This window comes from Notothenia rossii, assembly GCF_949606895.1.
Source record: "Notothenia rossii genome assembly, contig: scaffold_121, whole genome shotgun sequence".
Classification (NCBI taxonomy): Eukaryota; Metazoa; Chordata; class Actinopteri; order Perciformes; family Nototheniidae; genus Notothenia; species Notothenia rossii.
Genome location: NW_027639504.1, coordinates 91718 through 105679, shown reverse-complemented (window position 1 = coordinate 105679; position 13962 = coordinate 91718). Strand labels below are relative to the sequence as shown.

General features: G+C 41.6%; 1 protein-coding gene across 1 annotated transcript in view; it reads left to right on the top strand.

The window, feature by feature from the left end:
- Positions 1 to 13962, top strand: part of grin2ba (glutamate receptor, ionotropic, N-methyl D-aspartate 2B-a) — a 90446-nt gene that overhangs the window by 38237 nt on the left and 38247 nt on the right. Inside the window, exons 5-6 of the mRNA XM_079696059.1 lie at positions 5531 to 5739; positions 8991 to 9162. Of these exons, the coding sequence (XP_079552185.1) occupies positions 5531 to 5739; positions 8991 to 9162 (381 nt within the window). The remainder of the gene's footprint in view (positions 1 to 5530; positions 5740 to 8990; positions 9163 to 13962) is intronic.

Sequence of the window (13962 nt, the reverse complement as noted above, 5' to 3'; positions counted from 1 at the left end):
CGCACTTCGTTTTGTATCACTATATAAGTAACGTACATTTATAATGGTGTCAAAAATAAACCTACTTTAAAGGTGACCTATCATGCAAAATACACTTTTGTACGTCTTTTCTACATGAATATGTGTCCCCGGTGTGTCAGGGAACTCACAAAGTGTCAGAAAACACAACCCTCTCTATTTTCCTCCATACCCAAATCTCTTAAAAAGGGGCTGCAACGGATCTGATACAGACTGATCCAGATTTGAACACTTCTATGACGTCACAGAAGTGGCGCTACGGCTATTGGGCCAACTCCGCCAATCAGGAGGAGACAGCCACGGACATTGCTGTTCGAAAGCGCTGGAGACGCTGTAGTACATATGCCAGGCCTGTAGATGGTGCTGTTCTCACAGAATCAGCCCATGCAAAGACAGTGTTAAATTGAGCGAAATGAGGAATGGCTAAAATGCATGATCTGTTTGGTATTTTGAAAAATAAAAAGTATATATATGCCTTATATAGGTATGGTCCTACACTATATTATTCAAATATAGCATGATAGGTCCACTTTAAGGTAATAGCCCTAATTTAGCTGTCTGTAATGATTTGGCAACATGAACGGTTGTTAGCTGTGAGATTTAAGATAATTCAAAACCGTGAAAGAGTTGAGTGAGGAACACTGGACACTTCCCAAAGTCAACGAGCGGTTGGTACATAATGGAAATGGTCGGAAAAACAGCATTGTACAAATAAAAGTTATACATGTTGGTTGTTTCCCTGCTTAATACCACATACCCTACCATGTTGAAAAGAGGCCACCAATAACTGTAATGGGGTAATTGAGCAGTCTGCTAACACTTGTTGCTCGCTATCTAGTTAGCTAAGAGCAGCCATTATCATTTCCTGTGATGGCATAGCAGTTGTGTTCGATTTAAGAGAACACTATACTCTCGAAATTCACACATTGCGCAAAAATTAACATTGTATGACATGGCAGGGTATTTAGGGAAGTATCTGAATTGAAACAGTGCAAGAGTTTCAACCTTTTAACAGTCAAAAGTTGAGTGTGGTAGACACTTTGTACACTAAACGACCGCCATCTTGGCTACATAGCCGAAGTTAGGCGATGAATACGATTACTCCGGTAAACACAGCACTGTACTTATAAACAAACACACTAGTGTCACAAAGAATCCATCGCTATTATTGAATAGTCTCTTATGATTTGGAACCGTGAACGATTGTTGCTAGCTAGCTAACTAGCTAACACTGGCCATCATCACTTCCACTAAAGGCCCAGACACACCAAACTGACACCAAAGAACACGTCCCGACGGAACATGATTGTTGTGTCTCCTGCGTTTCTACGTCTTGGCCATGTGTCGCACTGGAACACACCGCAAAGACCTCAGCCGACGGCCAAGAAGCACGTACGAACTGCGCATGCGTGAGTAAATGGTAAATGGACTGTACTTATATAGCGCTTTATCCAGTCTTTAAGACCCCTCAAAGCGCTTTACATACTACATGTCATTCACCCATTCACACCCATTCATACAGAGCAGTGTACCTTACTCTATAGGACCTAACATTCACACACATTCACACACCGTTGGCCATGCCATCGGGAGCAACTCAGGGTTAAGTATCTTGCCCAAGGATACATCGAGATGTTGACTGCATGACTTCGTCATTCAAAAGAGGCAACAACCGGAAGACAGACTGCGTGATAACCGAGAGAAGAAGAACAGAATGCGTGATATAAAAAAAAAAAAAATAGCGTGTGCGTTGGTCTTCGGTTTCTTCATTCCAGATCGCTGTGATGAAAAATAAACTCTTGCGTCCAGCTGAGATGAAAATGAAAAAGAATAGCCGTCTGTGTGTGCCTTCTTAATCGTTTGTTTAGGTCCCTCACTTCCATTTCGCTTCTCATGCACTGATTCGCTAGCTGAACAGCCAATCAGAGTGATTTCTTTGGCCGATCGGTAGGTTTTCGGCCAAAAAGGTGTCTGCACTGCCGAAAAGACACGACGGTGCGGGACACACCAATCTGAGTAGGGCGACACGACGCTCATCGACGGCCTGACATCTATCGACGGCCGAAATCGGGCCTTAAGAGCACAGCAGCTTTATACAATTTGGAAAAACACAAAATGGTCAAAATGCACACACTGTGTATGTGTTCAAAGTGCTAGTTATGGCAGTCAAAGAGAAATATCCAAATGTAGACACACCGTGATTTTCAACCTGTGTGTCAGGACAAAAGTCTGGTTTCACGTTAGCGCCACCTGAGGGAAATGTAGTCATTTATGGTGCTCGTCTTGTCGAGTGGAGCCACAATCGCTGAGGGCTCTCCAGACCAACAGCTGGGCCCTCCTGCAGAAGAGCCAGCATTTTGCATCTGAAAGGGCTCCATTTCTGTCTCTCTTTCTCCGTCACGCTGACACTCACTTGACTCTTTCTCTCAGGCAAAATGTAGCCGCTCATTTCCTTAGTCTAATCGCTCCATCTAATTCCCTCGGCACCCTCTCCTCTTGATCTGAATTCTGCTCTTTCCCCCATTTCACTCTCGTCCTTCCCGTTAACCTTGTTCTCGTTTTATACTCTGGGTCCCAGGCCTCTCCTCTCGTCTTTCTTTTTCCTCTCACTTATTCCCATCTCTTTTTTCTATCATGTTTATCCTCAGATCATGAAATTATCCCGTTTTTTCGTTGCCTCGTTGTCGTTCTACTGACAGATGGACTAATCGCATCTAAATCCAGAAAGCAGATGTTTTTTTGCGTAACAAGCATTCAAAGTCCACATTGCTTTTTTCCAATTGTTTACAAGAGCAGCGCTTTTGATGGACTGGACTCATTGCAGCGTGGAATTTAATCTGCATTCATGTTTTAATTAGATTCCTGCCCAGTGATTCATTTTGTGTATTTAGTTGTTAGCATTGAGTCTCCATGATTGCAGTTAACCCTAACCTTAGTGAAACGTCCAGAATGCAGCGTTTAAATAAATCTTAATCTGTGTTTTAAAGGTCGCCTATTATGCAAAATCCACTTCTTCATGTCTCTTCTACATCAACATGTGTCCCCTCTTCTTCATGTCTCTTCTACATCAACACGTGTCCCCTCTTCTTCATGTCTCTTCTACATCAACATGTGTCCCCCTTCTTCATGTCTCTTCTACATCACCATGTGTCCCCTCTTCTTCATGTCTCTTCTACATCACCATGTGTCCCCTCTTCTTCATGTCTCTTCTACATCAACATGTGTCCCCTCTTCTTCATGTCTCTTCTACATCAACATGTGTCCCCTCTTCTTCATGTCTCTTCTACATCACCACGTGTCCCCTCTTCTTCATGTCTCTTCTTCATCAACATGTGTCTCTTCTGCATCAACATGTGTCCCCTCTTCTTCACGTCTCTTCTACATCAACATGTGTCCCCTCTTCTTCATGTCTCTTCTTCATCAACATGTGTCTCTTCTGCATCAACATGTGTCCCCTCTTCTTCATGTCTCTTCTACATCAACATGTGTCCCCTCTTCTTCATGTCTCTTCTACATCAACATGTGTCCCCTCTTCTTCATGTCTCTTCCACATCAACATGTGTCCCCTGTTCTTCATGTCTCTTCTACATCGACATGTGTCCCCTCTTCTTCATGTGTCTTCTACATCAACATGTGTCCCCTCTTCTTCATGTCTCTTTTTCATCAACATGTGTCCCCTCTTCTTCGTGTCTCTTCTACATCAACATGTGTCCCCTCTTCTTCATGTGTCTTCTACATCAACATGTGTCCCCTCTTCTTCATGTCTCTTCTACATCAACATGTGTCCCCTCTTCTTCATGTCTCTTCTACATCACCATGTATCCCCTCTTCTTCATGTGTCTTCTACATCAACATATGTCCCCTCTTCTTCATGTCTCTTCTACATCAACATGTGTCCCCTCTTCTTCATGTCTCTTCTACATCAACATGTGTCCCCTCTTCTCCATGTCTCTTCTACATCAACATGTGTCCCCTCTTCTTCATGTCTCTTCTACATCAACATGTGTCCCCTCTTCTTCATGTCTCTTCTACATCAACATGTGTCCCCTCTTCTTCATGTCTCTTCTACATCACCACGTGTCCCCTCTTCTTCATGTCTCTTCTTCATCAACATGTGTCTCTTCTGCATCAACATGTGTCCCCTCTTCTTCACGTCTCTTCTACATCAACATGTGTCCCCTCTTCTTCATGTCTCTTCTTCATCAACATGTGTCTCTTCTGCATCAACATGTGTCCCCTCTTCTTCATGTCTCTTCTACATCAACATGTGTCCCCTCTTCTTCATGTCTCTTCTACATCAACATGTGTCCCCTCTTCTTCATGTCTCTTCCACATCAACATGTGTCCCCTGTTCTTCATGTCTCTTCTACATCGACATGTGTCCCCTCTTCTTCATGTGTCTTCTACATCAACATGTGTCCCCTCTTCTTCATGTCTCTTTTTCATCAACATGTGTCCCCTCTTCTTCGTGTCTCTTCTACATCAACATGTGTCCCCTCTTCTTCATGTGTCTTCTACATCAACATGTGTCCCCTCTTCTTCATGTCTCTTCTACATCAACATGTGTCCCCTCTTCTTCATGTCTCTTCTACATCACCATGTATCCCCTCTTCTTCATGTGTCTTCTACATCAACATATGTCCCCTCTTCTTCATGTCTCTTCTACATCAACATGTGTCCCCTCTTCTTCATGTCTCTTCTACATCAACATGTGTCCCCTCTTCTCCATGTCTCTTCTACATCAACATGTGTCCCCTCTTCTTCATGTCTCTTCTACATCAACATGTGTCCCCTCTTCTTCATGTCTCTTCTACATCAACATGTGTCCCCTCTTCTTCATGTCTCTTCTACATCAACATGTGTCCCCTCTTCTCCATGTCTCTTCTACATCAACATGTGTCCCCTCTTCTTCATGTCTCTTCTACATCAAAATGTGTCCCCTCTTCTTCATGTCTCTTCTACATCAACATGTGTCCCCTCTTCTTCATGTCTCTTCTACATCAACATGTGTCCCCTCTTCTTCATGTCTCTTCTACATCAACATGTGTCCCCTCTGTGGAAAGAGACTCTGAAAGTTTCAGGAACAAAGATTCTCTCTCTTTTTGATCCATTTCTATAAAAACCTGTCTGAAAATGAGCTGATCAGATTTTGGCCACTTTATGATGTCATAACGATGTTTTGGCTTGTGTAACCATTAGCCAATCAGCAACCAAGGTAACCCCCCCCCCCTTATCACCTGAATCTCCTCCTAGAGCACCATTGAGTTCTTTGTAACCAAATCTCTCTCAGAGGGGCGTGGGGAGCGGCTCCTTATTTTCATCTAAAGTAACAGACAAAGAATCAGCACTTTGGAAACAGGGCTGAAACAGAGGGGATTATGAGTAATGCTGCAATGGTCTGTTTGGTGTTTCAGCCAATCAGAGACATGTTCTGTATATATCTGAGACCTTTACTATATTGATGTAAAACAGTTTAATAGGAGATCTGAATGTTTGTTTTGTTTCTCTGCAGGTGGGTAAATGGGAGAACGGTTCCCTGTCCATGAAGTACCACGTGTGGCCTCGTTATGAACTGTATGGCGGGGCAGCAACCAGGGAGGACGACCACCTGTCCATCGTGACTCTGGAGGAAGCTCCCTTCGTCATCGTGGAAGACGTGGATCCGCTCAGCGGGACCTGCATGAGAAACACCGTGCCCTGCCGGAAACAGTTAAAAACACTGTGAGTGTCTTGGCCTCCGTTAGAAAAATATCGCTCGTCACCGGCTTGAGCTTCAATATCAGGACACATGTATTTATTATCCTTGCAACAATGGAAGTAGTCATTTCTCTTTTGTACAGTTTGCCCATCACTGTCACTTTAGAGCAGGCGCCGTGGGAATTGTAGTCTTTTATAGTGTGTTGACTACAGACGTTACAATTAAGTGGCCTTTCTTATAAAAACAAAAATACTGGTTCTAACAGGGAACGTTAAATCTCAGATACACCACGTTTTAGAAAGAAAAACTAGAATAGGATTGTCAAGAAGTAAAATACGTTTCTGAAAAGAGACCTCAGCACATATAGATACCCACAGATCGACAACTGTAGAAGTCATGTGGATGTGAAGTACATTATTTTATAGGAGCATCAACTGATCACCAAATGAACACTGGGACTTATGTCTTACTGTCAATAGATGTAATCGTGTTAATCACAAGTTGAAAACACTAGTATTTGCTTGTGTTTTAGGGCGCGATAAAACAAATATATGTGATGTGTTGTAATGAAGAAATGCATGACAAACTCTCAGGAGAAATCAGACGGTACATTTTTTTTTATTATAACATTAATTAATGATATGGCGTAAAACCTGACAATTTTCAAACACAAAAATACTTGTTTTAACGCGTTAAGATTTCCAAATTGATCTTAAGCTTAACCCAGCGAACAAACAAATATAAAGCAGAACACGAAGAAGTGTTCATAATATATGGCACAGGGTGCGTCTCACTTCTCTTATTTTTAATGTCTTCGCTCCTCGGGCTCGGTATCACCGGAAGTTGATTTGTCTGCGCCATCTTGAGTACCGTCCCAGTGGCCTTATTTTTGCCGGAGAACCCAGGAGCGATAACGGAGGAGCGATAATCGAGGAACTACCAGACCATCCTCCGGTGAAATCCTCAGACACTCGCCCCGCCCCCTTACTGTGTATCGCTCACTGATTGGACGATGCACTGATCTGGCTGCTGTCGGACGATCAGCTGTGCGGCGTCATCACAAACGGACGTCGCTTCACGTGGCGCTCTGGAGGAAGCAGGGAACTAATTTCCCTGCTTCTCGTGGTTTCCTTGCATCTCTCCATGCTTCCCTGGTGGGAGGGACTAGTCGCAGGGAAACGACGCAAGTGAAGGACGCAAGGAATCCATTTAACAGAAGTGAGATGCAGCTACTGTCAAATCTGCCAAACTCTTCCAGCCTGTGCTTATTTATCTGACTCAGGATAAATCTGTCTGTAGTCAAAATATGTTCACACTCAAACACAGCTGTTGTTATCTGACTGGTGTGACCCAGCAATGACCTAAGACCTACTTGAATGATTCCTACCAGAAAAGGACATTCTAATATCAAAATAAGCATAACGTCGAACATATGAATGCATTTATATATGAATAGATATGAAGAAAATCTAAATGACTTGACAGAAGAGATGAAACTGCCTGAATGTTTGCTGTGAATGATTTCCCACGACAGCTCCACAGAGCCAGAGGTACAATCAGTTCACACTTCATCGGTGTGAGAGTGACGCTGCCAGAGACTCCAAATCACGACTACAATTAACACTGCTTTATTATATGCCTTATCTCTGAAAGCATCGGAAAGCATTCAAGTAAAATATATATGAATAAATAATAAAAATAGTAATAATAATGATAACTATTATCCTTAATAAAAAATAAACTAATAAAATGAAAAATAATTATATTTAATGTAAATAATAATCATACAAAGAGGGACATACAAGTTTAAAAAGAATATTCCGGGGATGTTTCTTAGTCTGTCCAACACATTTTTACTCACGATATAAAATCAAAACGAGATAACAATAATAATAATCCCTTAAAATATGAAACAACTACTTTACTACTACTTTAGAAATAAATGATAGTTCATATAAATCAGGGATGGGCATCTTGTATGAAGGTAGATGTGGTGCAAAATGCGAGAGCTTGTATAACCTGATGTGAGCACTTGCAGGAAAAAACTCTGAGCTTGTGTGCATACATTTACACTTGTATAAAATATCCACGTAACTGTGAACCAAATTTGAAGTTACAGAAGAAAAAATAAAGTGTTGTAGCTTGTAGAAAAAAATGAACTTAGTGATGAAATGTTCACTTGCAGAAAAATATATATTCCATTACAACTGCAACTTGGTTATTACAACCTCTCAAATCAGTCATTACAACTTCACGAATCTGCTCTGTGGCAGTATACTGTACATCGACGAATCTGCGGCCTTGACTTTTGCTACACTTCTTGCGATGAATGTGTTGCTAAAGTAATTTTCACCAGCCTGTGTTTCTTGTGAGTGAACAAACGCAATACACACAAACGCGTCACAGATTATTTCGCTGTATTTGGCTTCCGAACGAAATCATGTACGCAGCTCGCGACGTAACTAGGAGTCTAGTGGACGGTATCAGTACTACAAGGCCCCCGGGCCGCCATTTGCCCATCCCTGATATAAATAGTAATCATTGCATTTAATTTTGTCTTAAAGTGGACCTATCATGCTATATTTGAATAATATAGTGTAGGACCATACCTATATAAGGCATATTTATACTTTTTATTTTTCAAAATACCAAACAGATCATGCATTTTAGCCATTCCTCATTTCACTCAATTTAACACTGTCTTTGCATCATGGGCTGATTCTGTGAGAACAGCACCATCTACAGGCCTGGCATATGTACTACAGCGTCTCCAGCGCTTTCGAACGGCAATGTCCGTGGCTGTCTCCTCCTGATTGGTGGAGTTGGCCCAATAGCCGTAGAGCCACTTCTGTGACGTCATAGAAGTGTTCAAATCTGGATCAGTCTGTATCAGATCCGTTGCAGCCCCTTTTTTAGAGATTTGGGTATGGAGGAAAATAGAGAGGGTTGTTTTTTCTGACACTTGGTGAGTTCCCTGGAACACCGGGGACACATATTCATGTATACAAGACGTACAAAAGTGCATTTTGCATGATAGGTCACCTTTAATTAATCTTGTACATATTATACTCTATTGACATGTATATAGACTTTTTGCACTACTTTTTATTTTGTATTTTTATATTTTACTATATATGTTGCATTGTTGGACGAGCACAGGTCAGAAGAATTTAATTTCCATTTCTACACTGTAGCTTTGTGCATATGACAGTAAAACCTTTGGATCTTGAATCTTTGAAAAAAGGGGGTTAATTCAGTGTTTTTGTCTGTGCAGCAATGAAACGAAGGACTCTGGGATCTACATAAAGCGCTGCTGTAAGGGATTCTGCATCGACATCCTGAAGAAGATCGCCAAGCAGGTGAAGTTCACCTACGACCTTTACCTGGTGACCAACGGCAAGCACGGAAAGAAGATCAACGGCACGTGGAACGGCATGGTGGGAGAGGTGAGGAGGGAACTAGGAGTGCCTTTTTTCTATATCTTGTTGAATACATTTCAATTTAAACTTCTGTATATGAAGACGTTTATTTTGGCATCATGATCTACCAGTAATCGTGTGGGATTTATTTGTTGGACAGTGTAAAGTGTTTTTTCTGTTTTGTGTAAATGTGTAAATGATATGGCTTATTAGTAGGTTGTTGACAGTGGTGTAAAGTAACTAAGTACTGTACTTAAGCAGCATTTTGGGATACTTTTACATTACTTGAATATTTCAATATGTTCTACTTCACTACAATTCAGAGGTAAATAGTGTACACTCTGGTACTTCTACTTTTACTCAAGTACAAGATCTGACTACTTCTCCCACCTCTGGTTGTTGACGAACAAATGTTGTCAAATGCAAATGAAGGTTGCTCTTAATTCACATTTTACGACGTCATTCTTTATTTTATTTTTATGTTTGCACATAGTGGATATAGTGGAATGCAATATAACCGGCTCTAAATTAAATAATGTATTACAAAAGAAATATGCTTATTTGAGATAAATGGACAGCAAGCTTTAAAATACAGAATAATATATATATATATTTAATATACAGAAGTTAGCATTTAAACATGGCTTTTCTAATATACCAAGTAATATAGGTTTGTATAAATGAACAATGCAAGCCATGATCGGACATAATCATAATGTGGCCTCAACATTATTTATTATCTATCATCTGGTAGAGTGATTGATTTAAAACACCCTTTCAATTATCAATAGTTCCAACAACGATAGAGTTTGTATCATCTGCATATTGCACAATTTGACACCTCTGAACTTGGACACAGCAAAGAACACAACGCTAAATGCTCAAAGGGGGAAACAAGAGTTAAATCTTATGTGAAATGTGCTTTATTTAGCTTCTATAGGAGCTACCTGAAGGCTTCATTTCCTCTCTGAAGTGTGTTTTCATACCTCGAATTATGAGCTTTCCCTTCCGGGTCAACCGTTTTTTCAACACTTATGTCATGTGGGCTAAGCACCTAGCCCTGGGGTGCTCACAACGCAGTCAGATGCAACAACAAACTAAAACCTTCTCTAATCGACATTGTTCCCGAGGTAAGGTCGTTGTCGGTTCTCGTTCTTCCACAGCGAGCTGATCCTCTGCTGCGTGACTTTGGCCATTTTTTAATGAACGAAAAAGCAAACGGATCGATAAAAGCCCAAAGGTTGGAAACACACAACTCTGTGTGTGGACACGCCAGCGTTTGAACAACCTTCACGAGTCACAGACAAGATGTTTTTTTCTTTTGTTATGCGGTGAAACTTTTGCTTGTCATTTTATTTTAAACTGAAATATTGGATCCATGATATAAAGGCACTTCCTGTGTGTGACTGTAGGTCACCTATTATAAAATGTACAGGTGTGACGTGTCCACCTCACCTCTACAGATGAATGGTCATTAGGATAAGGGACAATTTCAACAACTCAGACACACACACACACACACACACACACACACACACACACAAATGCAGACAAGGGTACTATCCCTGAAACAAAAGAGTAAATGCAAGCCCATTTACCCAGATGGAATTGTTATGTTTGGTTTGCAGAGAGACAATACAGAATGTCCGTTTACACCTTTAATGGATCAAAATGTTGGATTGATGCTCACACACACACACTCACCATGTAGGCAAGGGACGCTTGTGCACGAACGATCGCAGAAACAAACAATGCTTATATAAATGTTAACAAATGTACACAACAGGCATAAACACAGAAAACCTGACTGTATCCATATGTACAGAAAGAGAAAATATGGTTATGTCAGTTTAGCTCCCTCCCTCCCACACACACACACACACACACACACACACACACACACACACACACACACACACACACACACACACACACACACACACACACACACACACACACACACACACACACACACACACACACACACACACACACACACACACACACACACACTAGGATGTGCCCATGCTCACTCCTGATCACTCAGAGATCACTGAGGGCCTTTTACACAATTTACCAAAGCTCTGAAAGACAAAAGATGGATAAAAAAAAATAAAAAAATCAATGAACATTTTGACGCAGGCCGACATTTTGTCATAACTGGATCTCAGTCAGATTTCTCGGGCGGCATTGACTGGTGCTCGGCCCTAATGCTCCTAATCTGAAATATTAGAGGCAATGCACTTGATTACATGAGTTTGGCCTCGCTAGCACAGTCTCACACACACACACACACACACACACACACACACACACACACACACACACACACACACACACACACACACACACACACACACACACACACACACACACACACACACACACACACACACACACACACACACACACACACACACACACACACACACACACACACACACACACACACCAGCTGATAAACAGATCTGCGCTCGCTCATTCTCAATAACACCCACATGGGTCACTTTCATAACACGGAGAGAACAAGTCGTAGGAGGGAGATGGAGAGAGGAAGTGAGTACACTGCTGGATGGACTCTCATCCCCGGGGAGACATTCACACATTCAGGCTGCAACACACACGCAACCACACACATGCACTTTACATGCTGATAGAACAAATAAGACAAGAAAAGTTACAAATGCACACAATCACACTCACAGACGCCAGAAGAACACTTTGAAAAGTGCAGATAATGTAGCGCTGCTGTTATTCTGCTGCCTGTAAAGGTCCACTTCACAGGTGGAGAACAAAGGTTCACTGCTTTCTCTTTCGCTGTCTTTTTCGCTTTTATGACTCACACATATGGACACACACTTTAACGCTGGAGCTCTGAGACACAGATGGCTTATAGAGGGGTGCAGGAATGAGTCCTAAAGACTGGAAATGAGTTAGCATTTTAGCACTTTTGCTTCCTGTCATCTCAAACATGATGCAGTTTTGTGAATTACTCCTTTTGTTGAGCTGTGAGAGCTTTTTAGGGTTTTACTTTTCCTGTATTGTGTTATATAGTTGTGGTATATTTTATTTAAGATGATATGGATACAAACAACAGTTAGCTTTTCAACACTTAATGTTCATGCCTCTCAAAGTCAATGTTTTGTTTTTACATTGTTTTGGTTAGAAGCCTGAAATAAGGTCTGAGATTAAGAGATTTTTTGTTCTACGACAGAAAATACGACAGAAAATACCCCACTGGTGAATGTCCGAAGCTTTTTAATGTGTTAAAAACCGCGGTTGCTAACAAGTCTCTAAATGAGACAACTAAACGTCACCGCGCCCAACATTAGACGCCTTTAGCTTAGCGGTGGTGACGTGAAGTCATGTGACCGCGCTGTAGTTCCTTTATAGCCCAACATTAGCCGCCTTTAGCTTAGCGGTGGTGACGTGAAGTCATGTGACCTTGCTGAAGTTCCTTTATAGCCCAACATTAGCCACTTTGAGCTTAGCGGTGGTTACGTGAAGTCATGTGACCTTGCTGAAGTTCCTTTATAGCCCAACATCAGCCACCTTTAGCTTAGCGGTGGTTACGTGAAGTCATGTGACCTTGCTGTAGTTCCTTTATAGCCCAACATTAGCCGCCTTTAGCTTAGCGGTGGTTACGTGAAGTCATGTGATCGTGATGAAGTTCCTTTATAGCCCAACATTAGCCGCCTTTAGCTTAGTGGTGGTGATGTGAAGTCATGTGACCTTGCTGAAGTTCCTTTATAGCCCAACATTAGCCACTTTGAGCTTAGCGGTGGTTACGTGAAGTCATGTGACCTTGCTGTAGTTCCTTTATAGCCCAACATTAGCCGCCTTTAGCTTAGCGGTGGTTACGTGAAGTCATGTGATCGTGATGAAGTTCCTTTGTAGCTCAACAGTGCTTCAAAAAAATCATAAAGTGGTGTTACTATGTGGAGATTATCCTGCTGAACAAAACCGCCGTCATAAAAAATGAAAATAACCCATTAGCATTTTGTTGAGGGAGCTATTGTGATGCTAACTTCCTGCTCGTCCTACAATAATACATCATCCCTGCCCCTCTCTATTAACTCAGTGAGACGGTGGCCCACTTTGCCCCTGTGCTGTAGGGCTGAATAAATCTGGGGCTAAATATACAACCTGAGCAGAGGCAGGTAGACGAAGGAGAGACGGCTATTTCAAGCAGCCATGACCCACTGTGGTAACCCACTTTCTTCCTCCTTCTTTCTGTATTTCTCCCCCTTTTCCCTCCCCCGAGACGCATCACGACATCACGAGTGTCCTGCGTTGTCCTCCTGCTCTACCTTTTTGTAGGGCTGCAAAAAAAAAAACTGAATGCAATTGTGATATGATTTGTGTTATGAGAGGGAATAACCGTTTTTGAAACATTATATACATTACCATTGAATATATATTAAATAAAGGCATTCAGAGCAGAGGTTAGCATTTGTAAATGTTATCAATTATTTCAAAAAATTCAACTTGGTCCCAACAGATCAAAACAAAAGAATAAACAACATTTTTGTTTTGTGCTCCATACTGGGATTCAAACCAGTGACCATCCAGTCCTACAAGAACTCCTTCAGCCCCTATCTCCATGTTCATGTTTCTTCACTTTGCTCACTTTACCTCTCCGCTTTTTTAATGCATCCACTTTCCTTCAAACCTGTCCGTTCTGCTATTTTGTCAAATTTGATTTCGTACATTTCCCAAAAATACCTTTTGACAGCTAACACAGAGAGTGCATTAATCTGCTGCTGCAGCTTTATGCATGTTAACCAGTGACGTGCGGTGAGGTTCATGGCTGGTGAGGCACTGACT